The 18,363-nt window shown below is 50.7% G+C and overlaps 2 protein-coding genes across 4 annotated transcripts in view; both read left to right on the plus strand.

Annotated features, from left to right (window-relative positions):
• Positions 1–5,024, plus strand: part of ncbp3 (nuclear cap binding subunit 3) — a 14,678-nt gene extending 9,654 nt beyond the window's left edge. For both annotated transcript variants that reach the window (XM_026182476.1, XM_026182475.1), the window contains exons 10-13: positions 141–456; positions 3,222–3,370; positions 3,442–3,612; positions 3,689–5,024. In XM_026182476.1, the coding sequence (XP_026038261.1) occupies positions 141–456; positions 3,222–3,370; positions 3,442–3,612; positions 3,689–4,047 (995 nt within the window). In that variant the 3' untranslated portion in view covers positions 4,048–5,024. The remainder of the gene's footprint in view (positions 1–140; positions 457–3,221; positions 3,371–3,441; positions 3,613–3,688) is intronic.
• A 1,757-nt stretch (positions 5,025–6,781) lies between these two features.
• pcf11 (PCF11 cleavage and polyadenylation factor subunit) lies at positions 6,782–17,708 on the plus strand. Of its 2 annotated transcripts, XM_026181639.1 has the most exons (18): positions 6,782–7,296; positions 9,164–9,289; positions 9,565–9,747; positions 10,669–10,881; positions 11,442–12,379; positions 12,458–12,632; positions 12,754–13,156; positions 13,238–13,375; positions 13,463–13,528; positions 13,771–15,029; positions 15,927–15,993; positions 16,082–16,207; positions 16,291–16,429; positions 16,505–16,688; positions 16,770–16,925; positions 17,017–17,109; positions 17,200–17,235; positions 17,338–17,708. In XM_026181639.1, exons 1-18 carry the CDS (start codon positions 7,054–7,056, stop codon positions 17,566–17,568), a joined length of 4,776 nt encoding a protein of 1,591 aa, XP_026037424.1. In that variant the 5' UTR covers positions 6,782–7,053; the 3' UTR covers positions 17,569–17,708. The 2 variants fall into 2 exon arrangements, with proteins under 2 accessions (XP_026037424.1, XP_026037425.1); XM_026181640.1 differs by lacking the exon at positions 13,463–13,528 and having other exon boundaries at positions 6,783–7,296.
• The last annotated feature ends 655 nt before the right edge of the window (positions 17,709–18,363 follow it).

Raw genomic sequence — 18,363 nt, forward strand, 5'->3', positions numbered from 1 at the left:
GAGTTGCTGAGACTTTTTTTTCTTTTTTACTGGAACAGCTGTTTTTCTTAGTCGCATCATTGAAACGATTGGTCTCTAGAGCCCTAAATGTGGTTTTCTTCTGCTTCATGCTAACGTTTTCATGACTTCTGTGCTTTCAGCGGATCTCGTCAACCTGCCCGAGGAGCCCATCAAGGAAGAAGAGGAGGAGGAGGAGGAGGAAGAAGACGGCGACGAGGACATGGACTCTGACGACAGGGTGGTGGAGTACAGGGAGAGGGGGGACAGGGGCGGTGGCTCACGCTCACTGGGGGCGGGGCTCCACAGCCAGACGGACCGCTCTCCGTCTCCGTGGTCCAAGTCGGACGAGATGGACTACGACCTGGAGCTGAAGATGATCTCCACGCCGTCGCCGAAGAAGAGCAAGAAGATGACGATGTATGCCGACGAGCTGGAGACGCACCTGAAGAGCATCCGGTCAGAGTCGCTCACCTGTGTGTGTGTGTGTGTGTGTGTGTGTGTGTGTGTGTGTGTGTGTGTGTGTGTGTTATTTTCTATTCAGTTTTATTTTTACAACAACAGTCGCCTCAAGGCGCTCCTACAATAATACATACAGAGAAAAGCCCAACAATCATATGACCCCCTATGAGCAGCACTTTGGCGACAGTGGGAAGGAAAAACTCCCTTTTAACAGGAAGAAACGTCCGGCAGAACCAGGCTCAGGGAGGGGCGGGGCCATCTGCTGTGATTGGTTGGTTACAAAAGACATGCTGCAGACTGAGTGTGTGTGTCTGTGTGTGTGTGCACGCCTCTCAGTGAGGCTGAGCATTAAATTAAAATGGAAAGAGCCATCATGTTTGCTCACAGCTTTTATTTTGAAAATCAGGGGTGCCGCAGTGTTCCTGCTTCCTTCAAATACCAGAACCTTGTTTTTACGTCTGAGTGGGCGGCCTCACAGGAAGTGACATCATAGAAAAATCAGGCATTCTGCAGTTTTGGGTGATGATGGTGGGAAGTGGGCGGATCCCGAGTTAAACTTTATTTAACTTTGAAGCGAGTGAGAACGATTGGCTGGTCACCAACCAGCAACTGTAAAACAACCACTACCACATACTACTTCCTGTGTGGGCGGATCTTTAGTCTCCAGGCTGTTGCTGTGAGTACTGACAGTTACTGTGTCCCAAAACCTAAGCTGCATCCTCCGGAGGACCGAGAAGGCCGGAAGTAAACAGCTCTGAAACTGGACGGTCTCGCCTTCAGATCTGCGTCAGCGCTGTCTCGGTGGAGTTTAATAAACTCGTCCGTCTGCTCCTTGCTGTCTAAAATGTAACAGGACACTGGAGTAAACTCGACCATCTGTTTAATCAGTTTTCTGTTTGACGTTTATTCAGCTGTGTGAAAACCACCCGGGGGATTAATAAAGTTTTATTTTATCTAATAACTTTAATCTGAGCCAAACCGATTTACTCACGAACAAATAAAACAAAAAGCCAAACAATAACATTTTTAGGTTGTCTAATAGGGCTGCCACGATTTGTCGACTAGTCATGATTACGTCGACTATCAAAATCGTCGACGACTGATTTAATAGTCGACGCGTCGTTTGAAGCTTTGTAAGATCACAAAAGACGCAGGAATAAGTAGCAGGATTTAAGAGTGTAATACCGGACTGAAACAGAAGATGGCAGCACTGCATGTACAAGGATGCCAGCTGCCGTTAAACCCAGAAGAAGAAGAAGAAGAAGCTGTGTCCCAGAATTCATAGCGCGGCCCAGCTCAGTTTCCAACAATGGCGGCAGCTAGTTAGTTTTAATATTACTCTTATTATTCTTTCTGGGTCACAAAATAAACGTTTAACATATTTTCAGGCGAGAATGTAGCTGTGTAAACCTCAAATATCTGCTCAGTTTATCAGGACACCGCATATTTTCAAAAGCGCTCCGACGTTTTCGGAGATGTCTGTTACCCACTAGCTCGATAGCTAGCCGGGGGCTAGGTCACTAGAGCCGTGAGAACACCGGACTCCCGGCAAATCGTTTTCAAACCCACCGCCGTCTTTCGCTACTCAGGTTAAACATGATATATGAGTCACTTAGATAACTTAAAAATGTTATTGTTTGGCTTTTTTTAGTATTTTATTTGTTCCTGAGTAAATCGGTTTGTCTGAGATTAAAGTTATAGTTTTTACACAGCTGAATAAACGTCAAGCAGACAGCTGATTATCAGAAGTGTGAGATGCTGGAGAATTTACTCCGGTGTCCTGTTATATTTTAGATAGCAAGGAGTTGATTAAACTTCACCGAAACAATCTGCAAATGTCATTAAAATTTAATAAACTATCATCTTGTCTTTATTGTTAGTTAGCACCTGAAACACTTAAAGCTGTAAGCTAATGATAGTTATATAAGAGCAGATGCTGCTGGTGCAATAAGCTGTATGGATGATGATCTGATTAGTGACTAATCGCAAAAATAATCGCTGACTAGTCGACTATCATTGTCTAAGTAACTTATATATTACATTTAAACTGAGTAGCGAAAGACCGCGGTGGTCTGTAAAGTGTCTGGTGTAAATACTGTTATGTTTTCTTTATTTACTGTGCTAAGTTCCTTCCTTTTACTTTATATCTTATACTTTTACTACGGTTATTTATTACTGTGCTGCTTCTTGTTTTATTGCTGCTGTGAGCTACCAAACAAATTTTGTTGTATAACTACAATGACAATAAACTTCTTCTTTGTCTCTTTATCTTATCTGAAAACGATGTGCCGGGAGTTTGCCGTTCTCGCCCCGGCTCGCTGGTGGGTAACAGATGTCTCCGAAAACGTCGAAGCACTTTTGCAAATATGTGGTGTCTTGATAAACCGAGCAGATATTTGAGGTTTGCACAGCCACATTCTCGCCTGGACATATGTTAAAAGTTTATTTTGTGACCCAGAAAGAATAATAAGAGTAATATTAAAACTTAGTTGCAGTAAAGGACCTACCCGACCCATCCTTCAAATTCGGGGAAATGGAGGAGGCATTTTGGGATATATTTGGAGGAGTCTACGCCGCGTTGCTGTGATGTAATCGGCCTACAAATGCGGCCTCAGGAGGATGCAGCCTAGGTTGTGGGACACAGCTAGTGAATGCACGAAAGATTTTCTTCTGCTCTGATCATTAAACCTGCAGGAATGTTTCGCCGCCGCGCTCACACACGTTTGCTTTGCGTTTAACTCTGCCTGTGTCGCACCGTTCAGGAACAGGATCGGAACGTCGGGATCACAGAGCAGGACCAAAGCCTCGTCGCCCTCTAAGGTGACGGACGTGCGGCAGCTGCTGGAGGAGAAGCGGCAGGGCCACTCTCAGCACAGCCAGCCCCCTCCGGTGGTCAGCGGCGGGAAGACAGGTGAGCGGTTTAAATCCAGGTGCTTGCTGTGCTGCCGTGAGGCGGGCCTCTGACTCTGACGCTCTCCGCAGACGTACGGCAGCGGCTCGGGAAAAGACGCTACTCTCCAGACAGACGCCGCTCCCCCTCACCGCTGTCCCCGAGAGACACTCCCCTAGCCAGAGATGTGCATCGCAGACTGGGCGTGGCCAGTCAGGACAGCAGAGGCCACTGCTCAAACTCATCCACAGACAGGAAGACGGGTACGGAGGCGACGCCAACCTCTGTCGTCTTCTTTCTTTGCTGTGTGGCGTTTGTAACGCTCTCTCTCGTCTGCAGGCGGGCTGTGGAGCAGACTCGGCTCCAGCGACGACGACGGCAGCAGCGCTGCCGCCAGACGTCACGACAGGTCAAGCGGCCGCTCAGCGGGGCTGTTCTCCTCTTCCTCATCGGGCCGGGATGGCGGTGGCAGCAGTAGAAGCGAGAGGAGGCGTGGTGACGGAGAGGGGGACAAGGAGGAGGAGGACGACAGGCGCGGGGACGAGGAGGACGACTCGACGCTGCAGAGGATGTGGGGCGCCATGATCAAACAGAAGCAGGAGCGTCTCACCCACAAGATGAAGAAGAGTCGGCTGGACAACCTGCCCTCGCTGCAGATCGAGATCAGCCGCGACAGCAGCGACGAGTCCGACGCCTGAACCACACGAGGAGGAGGGGGCGGAGCAGTATTTCCTCTGATGGACGACCCGGGTGAGTTGGGGAACGGGGCCGGGCGGCGAGCTTCTCCCTTTGAAAACACCTGAAATAATGACTCGTAAATATCAACAGAAACATTTCATAAAACTTCTCCAGGGAGCTGCAGTCCACCTCGACTGCTCCCTGAAGCTCCGCCCACCTTTAATTTCAACTTCCTGCAGTGTGCGCCCTCCTCACTTCCTGTCTGAAGCGAGGTGAAGTTGCAAATTGTCACTTTATCATCCAGATCAGTGACAGTTGTTTGGGGGCGTGGCCTCTAATCACCTGCTGCAGGTGAGGCAGAATAGAGCCAAAGGAAGCGATCCGTCCCCTGAAGTCGTATCGCCCAGTACTGAGGGGTCAGTCGGGTTGTGAGGTCATTTCCTGCCTCGGCGTTCCGGAGTTTGTTCACTCGGCTGTGGATCTGAGGACATTTCAGAGGAAGTCCTGCGAAGTTCGGTGCTAATTATGAGCAGAGGGCGAAGCTTTGGTTCCCGCGGCCTCCTCTCCTCCTGCCTGTGGTGTTCTGTCAGGATGTGGCAAAGCATCATGGGAAACTCTCCGCTCACCTGCTGCTGCTCTTCTTGTCACCATTCTCGCTCGCCACCATTCCTCAGCTTTTCCCCGTATGACTGCAGCTCAGACAGTGAAGTGACTCCGCCTCCAGCGTGTGGTGTAGGCGTGGTGTTAGCGCTGGCAGGACTGGGGCGTCCGCTGTGGGACGTTTTCCTACTTTTTGTCTCTTTATTATTATTTTTTTCTTCTAAACACCTTGTTGATGACCCGGATGTGTGTGCGAGTGCGAGTCCATCGACTGTTCCTGTGACGTCACATGATGTGTTGTTTTTAAATGAAGCCTTTGGGTCCACGTGCAGGTGACACCACACTGCTGCTCCTGAGATGAGATCATTATTAAAGTACCGGCTGATGTTTTATTCCACACGTGTCGAGTCTTCTTCCTGTAACCCTGACCACAGATACCTGCACAACACAGGTGTGCTTTTCAGGCGGGTGTTCCAACAACCAGGGAGGGGTTGTGAGCTCATTGAGGCGTGGCCTCTGCGCTGGACGCAGACACACAGATGCTCAGGAACAGCCAAATATAAAACCATCTTCCTCAGACGTGTTGGTGCGATTAACCTCAGCAGCCATATTATCAGGCTCCAGGTCAGAATTGTGCGTCACCATCCACCTGTCAGCTAAAGAGGCCACACCCCTCCATAATGCAAATTTTAATCCTTAATTTAAACAGTTGAGTTATTTTAAAAAGTCTGCAGACGTGTGTGTTTCTCGCTGTTGGAGCTGCTGCCTGGATAAATGCGACGCTTCTGTCAGGTGTACGAATCGAACACGTGACCCTCAGAGAGGATCATGTTCACAGGAAAAAACGAAAACATTGCAAATTAAAATGACAAATGTCCAGCAGAAAACACTTCAGCTCACAGTTGTGTCAAAGTGCTTTATAATGTCAGGTAAAGACCCTGAGCTGTCACTGTAGCGACAGCCGGATGGAAAAACCTCTGGCAGAAGTTGGACGATGGGACAAAGACGTGCTGCAGAAGAGAGCCAGAGATTAATAATTACTAACGATTAAATGCAGAAAGGTGTATTACCACACCAAGAAACACTCAGTGCATCATGGGAATCTCCAGCAGTGCAGTACCTGTAACACCTACAGCTTGTTCTAATCGCTCTAATAGGATATTATGGTCGACAGTATCGAACGCTGCACTGAGGTCTAGCAGGACAAGCACAGAGATGAGTCCACTGTCAGAGGCCATAAGAAGATCATTTGTAACCTTCACTAAAGCTGTTTCTGTGCTGTGCTGAGCTCTGAAACCTGACTGAAACTCTTCAAATAAACCTCTGCAGATGATCTGTTAGCTGTTTGACAACTACTCTTTCAAGGATGTTTGATATGATTGAATTTGATGAAGTTAAGGTAAGGCCGGCTCAGCGGCGCTCTGGCTGCGGCGCCGACAGACCACAGTGATCTTTTCAGCAGATTCAGATGAGCCTGAACAGTGAGCTCAGTTTCATAGTCGTTACTATGCAAACTGTCATGAGCGCTGAACAATGGCCATGAGTAGCATTCAGAGAGTTGGGAACCCTCAGCTCAGCCTTTCCCTTTTCATGTGTTCTCAACGCCTCATTGAAACTTACAGGACGTCTGGGTGAAACACACGTTCTGGCCTGATGAGGTAGCTCTTTGGTGTTGGTTACGCCTCTTAACTCTTAGGTGACTTTTTCATGCTTGAATGATTCCTAACTGCAGAGACGAACCAGTTCTGCGTCTGCATATAACAAATAACCTGTCTGTTCCTGCAGGCATTACACACAGAGCTGCTCCCAGTTCAAACTGGTGACGTTGACTTATAAGTTTGTTATAATTGTGTAAACTCTGTTTTCTCCTGATGTACTTGTCTGTACGTAGTTCCCATGTTTATGAGCACACACTTTTTAAGACTTTTACAAAGACACAGTTCGATCAAAATGTAGAATTAAAATTGTTTGAATTGATTAAATTTAGTTTTTAAATATACATATCTATATATATTTATTTATTGGTGTTACGATATGCGAACATAGTTTCTAATGAGTAACGTGTTTATTTGCGAGTAGTGCTGCGGCCTGGTCGTTGAGTAAGAGCTGTTGCAATCATTTTTCGTTATGTAATCGGGATTGACGGTACTCCACTCTGATTGGCTCATTTGTGTGGCCGTTATTTCCCCCAACTAATCGCAAAGAAAACCCAGGTTAAGGCGGGCTGAAACCAGCCAATGACCCTGCACTGACATCACGACTGTTATAAAAACCTCAACGTGACGTAGACTTCCTTCAGTTACAGTCGCCATTTTCTTGTGGTCGTTGAAAGGGCACTGAACTGCGACAGAAGACGGCTGAAATATACCCCCGAACCGGCGTGATTTCTCAACAAGTCCGGGACGAACAGTTAGCCGTATGAGTTCATGGACTGCCTGCTGATCAGTGGTTATGGTTTCGGTAAGACTCGCTTAGGTTTGGCCGAGTGTCTCAGCTCAAAGATGGACGACAGCGCGGCGAGGGAAGACGCCTGCCGGGAGTACCAGTCCTCCCTCGAAGACCTGACGTTTAACAGCAAGCCGCACATCAACATGCTGACCATCCTGGCCGAGGAAAACATCAACTTCGCCAAGGATATCGTGGAAATTATTGAAGCACAAATAAGCAAGGTTTTTATGAATATAGAATACTTTCACACAGATGTTTGCTGTCGATGTATGTAGTTAGCTGCTAGCCGAACATGGCGACGAGGTCGGCCGCGGTAACGGTCTCTGAAAACATCCAGCTGTTTGTTCTGCTAGCTCCGCATTCAGCCAACTCTTGAACAACTGTGTGTATTAAAGTCAACCGACCATTTATTCTTTATTGTACTCAGCAGCACGCCATTTCTCTGCAGACTCGCTGTAGGTACTCGATGTGGTCTGGAGTTGAAATCCACCTTAAATCAGCCCACCTTAAATCAGTCCGTCTTTACCGTTCGCTCTGCGTTTTCCTCTTTAATGTGGAGTAAACGTCAGTAGACGTGAGTAGAAAAGAAGGCGGCACTTTAGCGGGACGTTAACTTTGGTTCAGCTTGTTGCCATGGTAGTTTGTTTAAACCAACTTTATTTAAACAACTGCAGCGACAGAATACTTTCTGACACGTGGGAAGGGCCGAAATCTGCACGAGGCTGCTTTAAAACCTAGATTAAAGTTCAGGCTGATGATTATTTCTTAAAATTAAAAAATACTAAATTCACAAAATGGATGTTTTTTGAAAGTCTTGTTTCTCTGGGTTATTAACACAAAGGATGAGGCCACATAGAGCTGGGGAAGTAAATCTGAGTCACTTTCCTGAACAGGGGAAATCACCGCGCTGTTATTTCTGGCCTCAGTCGGACAGTAGCTCTACTGAACTCCGGGTGATGTCTCAGTTTGTGCCCTGCTGGTCTCAGGCTGATGCTCTGAAGTGGTCTAAACTTTGTTAAATAAAGAAACAGTAAAAACCTTGAATTGGCCTAAACTCCTCACATCAGGTTCAGCAGTTTGACTTTAAACCAAGGACAGATTTCATAGAAGTGCCTGACGTGTTGAAGTGTCGCCCGCTGATGTCTGTAAATGAATAAATAACTGCTGTGCTGATGGTGTCACAGTTCTCCTTTAGAAGTCTGAGGTGTGCACGTGTTGAACAAAGCTTTGGTAAACAGTCAAACTTCCCTCTGCAGCACTTGAGCTTTCAATCAGCGTGAAGCTCGTCACATTGATCTGACTGAGGATTAGCGGCTCGAGTTTTTGGTGGATTTTGACCATCTGTAGTCCTGCTGAGCTCAGACCACATCAGTGTCTCTGAATGGTTTCAGTCTGATCTGTTGTGTGTTATCAGTGTCGGGTCATTGATTAACGGGGCGTCTTCAACACCCCCTCCGCCCGCCATCACGTTACACTCAGCTTCTGGTCCATGACACTTGATTTAATTCTCGAGTGAATCTTGAATTCTTGAAAAATGTGATTTGAATGGTTAAAATGTTTATAATAAAAAATGTGAAATGTGCTTTTTGTCATTTTTTATTTCCCAGTGTAATTTCTTGGCATGACTCTGGTTTCATTTACTGCACACACTGAGGGAGGGGGGGGGGGATTAAAGATGTCGGGGGTCAAAGTGGAGGTGTGAGGGGGAATAAAGCTCACTGGGGGTGGAGTCACCTCGAAGACGAGCCTTCTGGGTAAACGTACAAAGAGCGGTGGAAGGTTACAAACGCTCTTTGGAGGTAAACGGCTCCTGGACTGAAGCCTGGCGGCGCCACGGACTCATTTTGTAACTCGGCAGACGCTGAGTGGACTCGTGAAGATGACTTTTCCTTTTTCTCCTGTGAAGACGCAGCAGCGCACGGACTGACTGGGACTGAGATGTTTTCCTGCAGTTCTTGACCTTTTGAACTTTTTCCACGTTTTTGGGTGCTGAGGGGCGGGGCAGGTGTACTGTGAGCTTTTATTCTGAAATGTTGCTTTTAACCCCTGTTTGTTTTCTAAACTTGTCGAGTTCTCTTATTGCTCCAGGCCCCATCCAGCGAGAAGCTTCCAGTTTTGTACTTAGTGGATTCCATAGTGAAGAATGTTGGAGGAGAATACCTTGCAGTGTTTGCTAAAAACCTAATCCCTTCATTTATATGTGTCTTTGAAAAGGTACAGTTCTCTTTGCTGCCGTTTGGCCTTGTTAAGATTTAAGCAGTGACATGTTAGCAGCCCTCGCACTCCCTCCTGTTTGTCCTGTTGCTTGCTTTCTTCTGTGTAGTCTCCTGCACTCTGCTCCTGTCTTACTGCGTAACGTACTGCTAATGAAAGCTGGAGGGAGGCTTTAGGACTTTAGCTGATGTTTTGAAGTGGACTAACAGCTGTGCACAGTGTGATGTCTGCTTTTTGTTGGTGGCTGTGGACCAAGCGCTGTCCTCTGTTTGTAGGTGGACGAAAACACTAGAAAGTCCCTGTTCAAGCTGCGCTCCACCTGGGACGACGTGTTCCCGCCCAAGAAGCTGTACGCGCTTGACGTGAAGGTCAACTCTGTGGACCCAGCGTGGCCCATCAAGCTGCCGCCGCCCACCCCCAACTCCAGCATCCACGTCAACCCTAAGTTCCTCAAACAGGTGTGTACGAGCGGGGGCGTGAGCCTCGGGCAGCCCGAGGTCGCCCCGGCGCAGAGGTTTGTTCCTGAGGTCCTCGTCGGGCTTCTCAATAAATGTGTCTGTGCCCTTGAAATGTCGATAAAGAAGATGTAGTGAAACGTGCAGGTACACCCCTGAGGATTGTTCACATGTAAATAAGTTATTGTTACAGTAACTACCACAAACAATGTTTCCTATTAAGAGTCTTTAAAAGGTCCAGAGAGCTTCAGCGTGGGAGGTTTTTGTTTTTAGTTTTTCTGCTGTAATATCTTCAAATAAAGATGTGCTGAGGAGAATAAAGGAGACCCGGCAGAACTGTGTTTAATACTTACTATTTTGTTTTTTTACTTTTGCTCTTATGAGCGTTGAGTTTTTGTGCCTGATCTGAGGTTTCAGTTGTGCTTTGTTACATTGTGAAGCTGCTTTCAGATCTGCTGTCGAGCTCACGTCAGATAAAGTAGAAAAATGAAGCTGGGAGCAGAAATTGGTTTGTTTGGCTCAAATGACAGAATTTGACAATTTTTAACCAACTAAAGTGAGCAGATGTCATGCTTTTATTAAACTGTTGACTGGTGTCAGACTGGGTTAACCTGTCAGGACATCCATGCAGAGTGAACCTGATAAACTGGTTCAAACCAGTGTTAACCACTGTCAGGTGGCTGCATGCAGGTTTGGTTAGTTTGATCACTGGAAATGTTTTTAAAGAGGTTTTCCATAAATATGACCGGGTCAAGTGTCACATCCACGTGCTCCTTACCTGTGTCCGGGTCAGGCTCCAGGGTTGGACCCCAGTGACCCTCCCTGGTCTCTGACCACACACAGCATCATCCACATTGAGCGATGGGATTTTGTGGAGCTGAACTTGAGTTCTAAACCGAAGTTATCTTTCTCTCCGTCTTTCAGCCTGAGGAGTCTTCATCCTCTCCCAGGCCAACCCCGGCCCAGCCACCGCCCACGGCCCCACCTGCCCCTCAGCCGGTCCCTGCCGCCATCAGTCAGTCCAGCCTGACACAGGAGCAGCTAATCCGGCAGCAGCTGCTGGCCAAACAGAAGCAGCTCCTGGAGCTCCAGCAGAAGAAGATCGAACTGGAGCTGGAGCAGACCAAAGCTCAGCTGGTACGACCACCTGGGGCTGTAACATCACTGTTAGCCAATCACGTGTCTGCATCACAATCCAAGGGTTCAGACTTAAGCTAAAACCAGAACATTATCTGAGCGCTGTCATGGCCATTCACTGCTTTAAAAACCCTGAAACACCCCGAATGTGTTAAAGCCTTCAGCTCCAGTTCAGATCAAACTACAAACCAGTTTGATCTGAACTGGGACGCTGCTAGTTCCCATTTAAAGGGTAAAAACGACAGGAAGAAGCAGCAGAGTCTTAAATCTTTTGTTTTGGCTCAAAGCTCACCTGTCACTTGTCCGAAGGTTTAGAGCAGCGGTCCCAGGGCCGTGAGAGTCGAGGCTCGGCTGTGACATTTATGGTTTTCAGGGTTTTTGTCGTTAACGCTGTTTCCTCGGGTCTTTTCCCGTGTGTTAGGACTTGTTGTTTTTGTTTTGTACTGGTTTTACTTTCCTGTATTTATCCGCGACACCTTAAAGCGGAGTTTATCTGCTGTCAGGTTTGTTGTGTAGAAACTTGCACATATTTAACAGGCAGCTCTGTCACATGGTTACAGGTCAGCGGCTTCACATTACCAGCAGCGACGGCGATCTCCACTTCATCAGCAATGAGCCCGTCGCCCAAGCTCATCAGCCAACCCGCTCCCGTGGTCCGACCCTGGGTACCCCCTCAGAGCGATTCAAAGTCGTCCGTCAGAGACCCCCGGCTGAACCGCCCGCCCACTGGCCCCCTACCTAAAGACCAGCCTGCCACAACAAAAAGAGAGACTCCACCCACCACAGGAAGTCACACTCTCGCTCTGGAGAAAGCCAGGATGCAGAAGAAAGACGCTCCACAGGAGAAACCCAAATCCAAATCGCCGTCTCCAATGGCGAAGAGTGGGCCGAGTAAAACCAAAGCAGCGGAGGCAGCGCTTCAGAGCGGCACGAAGAAAGACCCGCGGCTGAGGAAACGCACGCAGGACAAGGTGGGCGAGGGCAAGGACGGTGAGCAGAAGGAGAAGAAGCGATGTGGTGATGAGGAGCGGGAGGATGCTGCACGGGGGGCGGAGCCTCAGAGGTTCAAAGGCAAACTGGTGAATGGTTCGGTCGCCAAACACGAGCGTGACAAGGCTGCTGATAAGACCGCTGGCAACGCCAGAACGCATGCAAGGAAGCGCACTCGCTCGCGGTCTAGGTCGCGATCCCCCGCCGGCTCCCCAAAGAGGAAGGACAGACGCTCGCCAAAGGGCAGAGCCCGCAGCAGCTCGTCCTCGCCATCACCTTTGCACAAAGCTGGAAAACCACGGAGGCTCGACCTGCTGCACAGCAAGCCCGGTCGGGAGGACCGTCCCACCCCCAAAAGCCAATCTGAGAGCAGAAGGTCCAAGAGACCCGGGGAGGAACGCCACTCCGAGACCAGAGACTCTCACTCGCCACGCAGCCACGACGGAGGCTGCAAGGAGATGAAGGACGCCCCTCACCGCTGGAGGAGCGGCTGGGAGGAGAGTAAACAGTGAGTTCATCAAACGCATCAGAAATATTATTCAAAAGTTTTAAAACTTTAAAAAACGTAAATCGTTTTCCTCCTCAGCATGAAGCTGTCGGGCGACGTGCACGCCAAGCCCACGCCTCAGAGACACAAACCGTACAGCACGCCAAACCGCCCCAGCACCCCCCGAACCCCGAAGCACCGGCTCAGCGTCGACGCCAACCTGCAGATCCCCGATGTCCTGAACTCCGCCTCCAAGAAGGACCTGCTGAGGAGGGTACGTTCACTGACCCGCTCACATGCAGGATAAAGCTGTTTCACTGGTTTTCACTTGTTATGATCAGTGGGGGGGGGGTTACCATGTCACTAAATATCATGTGACTATGACATGTCTGCAGGCGAGCAAGCGCATGGAGAGTGGCGAGATCTCCCGCGAGGAGTTCCTCAATATGGCTCACCAGATCAAACAGCTGTACCAGTATCAGGAGGAGATCCAGCTGCGCAAAGACAGCTGGGACGAATCAGACTTCCCTGTCAAGAAGCAGCCGCCACTGCTGAGCACTCCCTCATCTCAGCCCCGCCCCCACGAAGGCATGGACCCGGCGGAGCTGTCATACTACGAGCACAAGTCGAAGCTGAGGAAGACTCAGGTCAATCACCGACCTGCCGGAGAGGAGTGGGAGGGGGAGGAGACTCCCGAGATCACCGACAAACCAGGGCACAGCGAGAAGATGGGTGGCGGTCAGAGCGGCGGACATCCGCCGCCACATAAATACAACCGAGGCCCGCGAGACAGGCCAGGTGAGCGTCACATGATCAATAAATTAGCCAGAGAACAGAGCTTTATTCCTTAAACAAAAACACATCTGCTGCCCTTTTCAGGCGAGAGGCGGAGCAAAGAGTGCGAGGAGCATCGGGCGCCGCTCGCCCCCATGGTTGAGGAGTACAACCACGGCAAAGAGTTTCCAGCGCTGAAGCCAGGTCTTCGCTTCACGAAGAGACCCGACCACAGAGAGACAAGTGAGTGCACGCCGCCACCATGCTGCGCTGCGTTCACGTGTTCAAGTGGCGTGAAGGTTACCTGTTATCTGTCATCTTTATCCACAGAGAGGTCAGAGGTCAGGTTCTGGAGCGGCGGGGTGTCAGGGTGTCGATCAGGGATACTTCAGCAGGGTTAGACATTTCTAACGAGTCCTACACATTCAGTCAGGAGCCCCAATTACATCATCAGCTAACCGCTAATTAGACACTCCCTCTCACCGCCAGCCTTTCAAGGCATTGTGGGAGTCGTAGTCGGCCACCTCTGCAGTTCTGTAGTGTCACCCTCACATTCAGACAGATGAAGCTCAAACTGTAATTTATCAGCTGACAGGAAGCGGCAGCGTTCACAGCATTTCTTCTTCTGTGGTTTCCAGATGAGAGAGAGTGGACCTCGCCGCTGACAGAGCGGCAGCATTATAACGACCGCGAGGAGCAAAAGAGCAGCTACAATGTCCCACGGCGGTACGGCCCACCTGCTGACGCCCGCAGGCCGGAGGTGCCCCCTCCTTCGGGCACAGTGGTCCACAGGAACTCCCCAAGCCCAGCTGGCCTGGACGCCACGGCGACACGCTTCGAGCGCGAACGGCTATCACCGTTACAGAAAGACTCTGCTGACATGAGCCCGATAGCGCGCTTTGAGAGCCCAAACAGCGAGCACTCGGACGACGGGCCCCTTGATGCCCCGCCGCCTCATGCTTCAACCAAATCCATCCTGAAGGCGCCACTCCCCCGTGGAGGGCCGCAATCTTCGGTCCGACAGCACGGCGGGTCACCCGGACACACACCACCTCACGACGGGGGACACCCCCCTGCACGCTACAATGGCCCCGGTCATATGGGCTCTTCTAGGCCTCACGCCCCAGGATGGTATGAAGGCGGCGGTGGCCCTGGGCGGTTCGATGACTCACTGCAGTGTGAGGGGCCTCACCACCCAGCCCCCAGCAGGTTCGAGGGTGCCGGACCAACTCATCACACAATGGCGGAGAGGGTGGACGGTCCCGGACACATCAGTCATGGCCCGATGAGAGGCGGAGAACGAATAGGGCGGTTTGAGGGCCCCCCTCAGGGGCCCGGCAGGTTCGGGGCTCCTGTCGCACTACAGACACGATTTGAGGTGCCGGCACCCGGCCACTCAGAGGGCCCGCTGCAGCGCTTCGAAGCACCACGTCACTTAAACAACATGGGTCCCGGCCCTGGATCCGCCCCCATGGGCTTCCAGCAGCGGCCAGCACGCTTCGAGGGCCCCACGAGGTTTGATGGCCCTGGACACTTCGAGGGGCCGGGCCAACCGGGCCCCCGGTATGACGTGCCACATCAGGGAGGCCCCCCGCACTTCGAGCACTTCCCCGGGCAGGGCCACCTGCGCTTCGAACCCCAACACAACCTGCAGCCCCTCATGAGACAGATGGGCCCGCCCATGTACGAAACCCCCATGGCCCCCCAGCAGAACTTCGCCATGCCCCCCCAGCGTTTCCCGGACCCCATCAATCCTCAGTTCCCTGCAGCACCAGCGGCGTTCCCGGCGCAACAGAACATGCAGCAAGCCGGAAACTTCCATGTGCAGCCGTTCAGTCAGCCAGGACCCGCCCCCTTCTACAACCCCGGGGCACCCGCTGTTGGCTTACAGCAGCCGGTAAGCAACGCACAGGACATCACAGGATCTAGACCAATAAGAACAGAGGTAGTTTCAGACAGGTTTCAATCAGAGCTGCCTCAGTTCAGTCCAGTGTCAAATTCAGAGCAACTGGAGCTCCACCCACAGCTGAGCAGCTGTGACTGTAGTTTGGGGCAACCAAACACTTAGGCATCAGTTAAGTCAGAGTTGATGTGATACATGGAGACGCAGCTAAAAGAGCCGTTATTGGCCTGCTAACAGCATGCTAGCATGCTAATCCTGTATAATCGCAGTGCCTGAGTCTCCTCATGCGATACATGCACCTGAGTTTTATTTAGAAACAATGAAACTTTAAAACCTACATCTATCGCTGAGGCACAGCCAGCCTATGTTGCTAACTTCTGCAACTACTCCAGGTCAGTTGGAGCGAATGGAGTTCTTCCATATAAAACAGCCAATCGGGTAGGCCCAGCAGGCATGCAGCATGCAGCACAGATGGACTGCAAGTGTTACTGTTCTGCATGGTCACAAGTTTCTGGACCTTTGACCTCTGTGATGATTAATTTTCCTTTTTAATTGTTTTTCTTTTTTTAAAGAGAATTTAAAAAAAAAAAAAAAAAAACTACATTTAAAGGTATCAGGCTGTGCAGAGGGCGGAGTTAATGCTACAGAGCGTGCTGTTGCGCCGGTTCAGGACATTTATCATTAAATTAGCCCCACTACTGCCAGAAGGTGGCAGCAGACGCTGCTGAGCAAACAAGTGAACGTGTCAGGTAGGAGTGAGGTGCAGAAATGGCAGGAAGATGTGCAGTTGATCCTCTGAGCTGGTGGCTCTGATTGGTGCAGAGGCCACGTTGTTGAGCAGGGCGAGTTCCTGGGGAATGATCTGAGTGTTTGTACCTGTGCTGTTTTCAGGTGAGCGTGATGGGAGCCATGGCCCAGCCCTTCCTACCTCAGACCGCCGTGCCTTTCGGACAGCAGAGTAAGTTTGCGTGGCGTTTGTGTCGGTCAGCTTTAACGCTCTCGAGTTTAAGGTCAGAAATCGTGACTGGTTGTTGGTATTTGCGTAGATCCGCAGGTTGTCCCTCCGGAGAACCACTTCGGTCAGGTGGACGTGAACGACCTGCTGTCCAAGCTCCTCTCCACCGGCATCATCAAACCCTCGCAGCCCGACGCCGCGCCCGCCTCCAGCAGCGGTCAGTGAAGCCCCTCCCTCTGTCGCCTTTAACCTTCTTCTTCAGTCGAGTTTGATGTGTTTGTTGTTTTTTTTTTTTTCCAGAATCGTCTTCTGTACCTCCGCCGGCACCGCCACCAGAGGAGGAGGAAGAGGAGGAGCAGGAGGTGGAGGGTGAGGGCGAGGGTGAGGGCGAGGACGACGTGCTGGACCTCACCAGCTTCAGCATCGACGATATGAAACAGTGAGTATTTGCCTGTCCTCATCGTCGAGGTTACTTTGTTCTGCTGTGACTCACTTTGCCCCGCCCCTCTCGCAGGCGCTACGAGAGCGTGGTGACGAAGCTGTACTCAGGGAACCAGTGCTGCCTGTGCAGCATGCGCTTCACCGCCGCCCAGACCGACATGTACGCTGACCACCTGGACTGGCACTTCAGGCAGAACCACGCCGGCAAAGTGGCGAGCAAGAAGGTCACACACCGCCGCTGGTACTACAGCCTCACGGTGAGAACGAACACGCCTCATGGGGCGCAGCGCCTAGCTCCCTGTGGAGCGCTCTGATGTAACGATACGTTTGTCGTGCAGGACTGGATCGAGTTCGAGGAGATCGCCGACCTGGAGGAGCGCGCCAAGAGCCAGTTCTTCGAGAAGGAGAACGAGGAGGAGGTGCAGAAGAGCCAGGCGGCTGCCAAGGAGAAGGAGTTCCAGATCGTGAGAGCCACCAAGGACCAGGTGGGAGAGGTGAGTACGGCGGACGGCCAATCGACGGCCAACCTGCTTGTCGGTGACATCACAGGCTCGCCCAATAAAAATGCTTCCTTCCTCCCTGCAGAGCTGTGAGATCTGTCAGGAGCCCTTTGAGACGTACTGGGTGGAGGAGGAGGAGGACTGGTTCCTGAAGAACGCCGTCAAGGTCGATGACAAGGTGTGCCGAGGCTCCACCCATCCACTTCTAATCAGTAAGATGACCAATAAGAACAAAGCGAGTGACCAGCTGTTTGTTTTCCCTCCACAGAACTTCCACCCCTCCTGCTTCGAGGATTATAAGAACGTAAGCCTCACCTCCTCCCTCACCTCCTCCTTCCTCCTCTTTCTTCTTCTCTGGTATAAACTCACATGTTTTTCTTTGCGCCGCTCTCATTTGTCTCCTCAGACATCATCGTATGTCGACGTCACGCCGTCGCCCAGTAAGCTGCTGACTGACCACCCGCTGGGCGCCTTCGTGAAGACGGAAGAAAAGCAGGAGGAGGTCACTTCCTGTGCTGTTGCTGCCGCTGCTGCTGCCGCCGCCACCTCAGTGAAACAGGAGGTGCAGAATGAGAGCGGGGAGCCTCCTGAAGTGAAGACGGAGGCAGGTGAGGAGGCGGCGGCGGCGGCGTTGTGAGGTGGCGGCGGTTTTTAGCTGCAGGGACTCGTCCTCTGCGTCTGTACTTGAATACATTTTTGTATTTGGACTCGCGGCCGTGCGGCTGCCTCAGTGAACCTGTACATGACCTAATTTATACATTAAAGTATTTTTGGTAACTCTGGTGTTACAGTGATTGAATCAGCTGTTACCCCTGTACATAGATTATTGATGATTGATTGGTTTATCGATGGGCCCTCGCAGGTGTTGAAGGTAAGCATCGTCTGAGCGGGAGGCGTCGTGGACTCGTCTACCGAGGAGCCCGCCCTCTTTCTGTTTTTCTTTCTCTTTGGATCAATAAAAGCATCTGAAAGCTGTTTGTGTGAATACTGATTGATCTCATTGATCGTTAATTGCCTGAGTTTTACTGTCATTTGGGTTCCAAACATCAATAAAGGTTCAGTGGGTTCAAACATTCTGCTCTGGGTATTTATTCGTGTGTGTGTGTGTGTGTGTGTGTGTGTTAAAAGTTCATTTGAAGAGGAAGTGAAGCTGGTGCTGAGCCGACAGTCACAGAAGGATAAGAACTGAGTTCATCTCAGCTTAAATAACCTGCCACTTGTAGTATCAGCCAATCACATGACGGGCTCATTTTGCAGCGCAGACACGAGGTCAGAGGTGAATGTGCTGCACTCAGATGGCCTCCATAGACCAGTAGAGGAGCTTTACTGTCATGATGGCTACAACAGCATGTGTGATGATGTCAGATCAACATGGACCCTGACCTCCAGCAGCTCCTTGAATCCATGAAGGCTGAAAGCAGCTCCAGGCTGG

The sequence above is a fragment of the Astatotilapia calliptera genome, chromosome 10 (assembly GCF_900246225.1).
Source record: "Astatotilapia calliptera chromosome 10, fAstCal1.2, whole genome shotgun sequence".
Classification (NCBI taxonomy): domain Eukaryota; kingdom Metazoa; phylum Chordata; class Actinopteri; order Cichliformes; family Cichlidae; genus Astatotilapia; species Astatotilapia calliptera.

Excerpts from the sequence above, each read along its gene's own strand:
- pcf11 (XM_026181639.1), top strand. The coding sequence starts at position 7,054 with ATGGACTGCCTGCTGATCAGTGGTTATGGTTTCGGTAAGACTCGCTTA. Across the intron at positions 13,157-13,237 it reads AGGCCCGCGAGACAGGCCAG|GCGAGAGGCGGAGCAAAGAG; the intron begins GTGAGCGTCACA and ends TGCCCTTTTCAG. Across the intron at positions 15,994-16,081 it reads CGTGCCTTTCGGACAGCAGA|ATCCGCAGGTTGTCCCTCCG; the intron begins GTAAGTTTGCGT and ends GTATTTGCGTAG.